The sequence below is a fragment of the Chaetura pelagica genome, unplaced genomic scaffold, assembly GCF_000747805.2.
Source record: "Chaetura pelagica isolate M959 unplaced genomic scaffold, ChaPel_1.0 scaffold49, whole genome shotgun sequence".
NCBI lineage: Eukaryota > Metazoa > Chordata > Aves > Apodiformes > Apodidae > Chaetura > Chaetura pelagica.
Window position 1 is genome coordinate 1,230,138 of NW_009970715.1, and position 1,225 is coordinate 1,231,362.

The window sequence follows — 1,225 nt, forward strand, 5'->3', positions numbered from 1 at the left end:
TGATGACACTGCCCTGACTGAAGCCAGGGGTGCTGACATGATTTACACCATGGAAAACTGAGGGATAAGAAGAGAAGGGGAGAAAAAAAAGAGGAAGAAAGGCATAGAGAGTGACTGTGTCCACTCCAAAAGGAAGATCTCATCCTCATTTAACTGACATGAACAGAAATTCTTCCACCAGCTCCACAGGAGCAGGACTGTGTCCTGGCATGCAGAAGTGTTTTACCCATGCACTAAATACAACAGTTGCCCTCATATAAAAACAGGAGCTGAAGTAATTTTTTTTTCCCCAATGCTTGAAACAGAGAATGCAGGAAAGGCAAGGAAACAGTCTCTGGGGTGAATGACCCATGAGATCAGGTTTGGTTTGCTGTATGACAAATAAAACCACATTCATCAGCCAAGACACCCAAGGACAAAGCCCACATGTGAAGCACAAGGCACACCCAGAGGAGCCACTGGCAGCAGGAAGGAGCCAACCACGCTGCCCCAGAACTTGCTCTTCTCATTGCTGCTCTGTTCTTCCTTTCTGCTTGTCTGGGTTGGTCCACCTGTGAGTTTTGTTTGGGTTTGGATTTTTCTCTTTGCAGGCCCCGGGCTTGGAGATGAGGGCAGATGTGTGGTAGACAACACCATGATGGGTACAACAGCAGCAGCACATGAGAGACCAGCCTGCGACAGCCGCCTGGGCTTCAGGATGTGGCTTCATCTTCACACACGTCGGGCAGCTCTGGGTCCCTGCCTCCTTCTCTGCTCCCTTGTTTTCTACAGGAACAGCAAGGAAATAAGGATATTATGGGAAGGCAGCAACGCACAAAACAAAGCCAGTGGTGTTCTTGCCAAGCAGGCAACCCAGGTCAACATCATCAATATTAAGAGGGAAGAGCAGAGGACCAGCCTGTTGTGTTGGTGTCCATCAACAGCTCAGTGCCACCCCAGCTGTGCAGCTTGTCCCCTGCCTCCATTGCACTTCCCTGAGGGCCCTTCTCCTGCCTGCAGGATCAGAAGAAGGTAGCAGGTTCCTGGAGAAAGTCTTGCAGACCAGCAGCAATGTTTCCAAATTATCTGCTTTGCATATGGGGAGTTTTGGTTTGCTTTTCTATAATATGATTTTGTGTTTTTTTTAAAGCTCAGAGTGATGGCTTGATACTGAAACTATTTCTCCAAAGTCCCTCTGTAAAAGGCAATAAAAACTGAGTGGTTCCACCAGGACCCAGATTTCCCT

General features: G+C 48.2%; 1 protein-coding gene across 1 annotated transcript in view; it reads right to left on the bottom strand.

Moving 5' to 3' along the window:
• Nucleotides 1-517: 517 nt before the first annotated feature.
• CAMKK1 (calcium/calmodulin-dependent protein kinase kinase 1, alpha) overlaps nucleotides 518-1,225 on the bottom strand; it is a 61,012-nt gene continuing 60,304 nt past the window's right edge. The window contains exon 15 of the mRNA XM_010006036.1: nucleotides 518-765. Coding sequence (XP_010004338.1) covers nucleotides 693-765 — 73 coding nt within the window. The 3' untranslated portion in view covers nucleotides 518-692. The remainder of the gene's footprint in view (nucleotides 766-1,225) is intronic.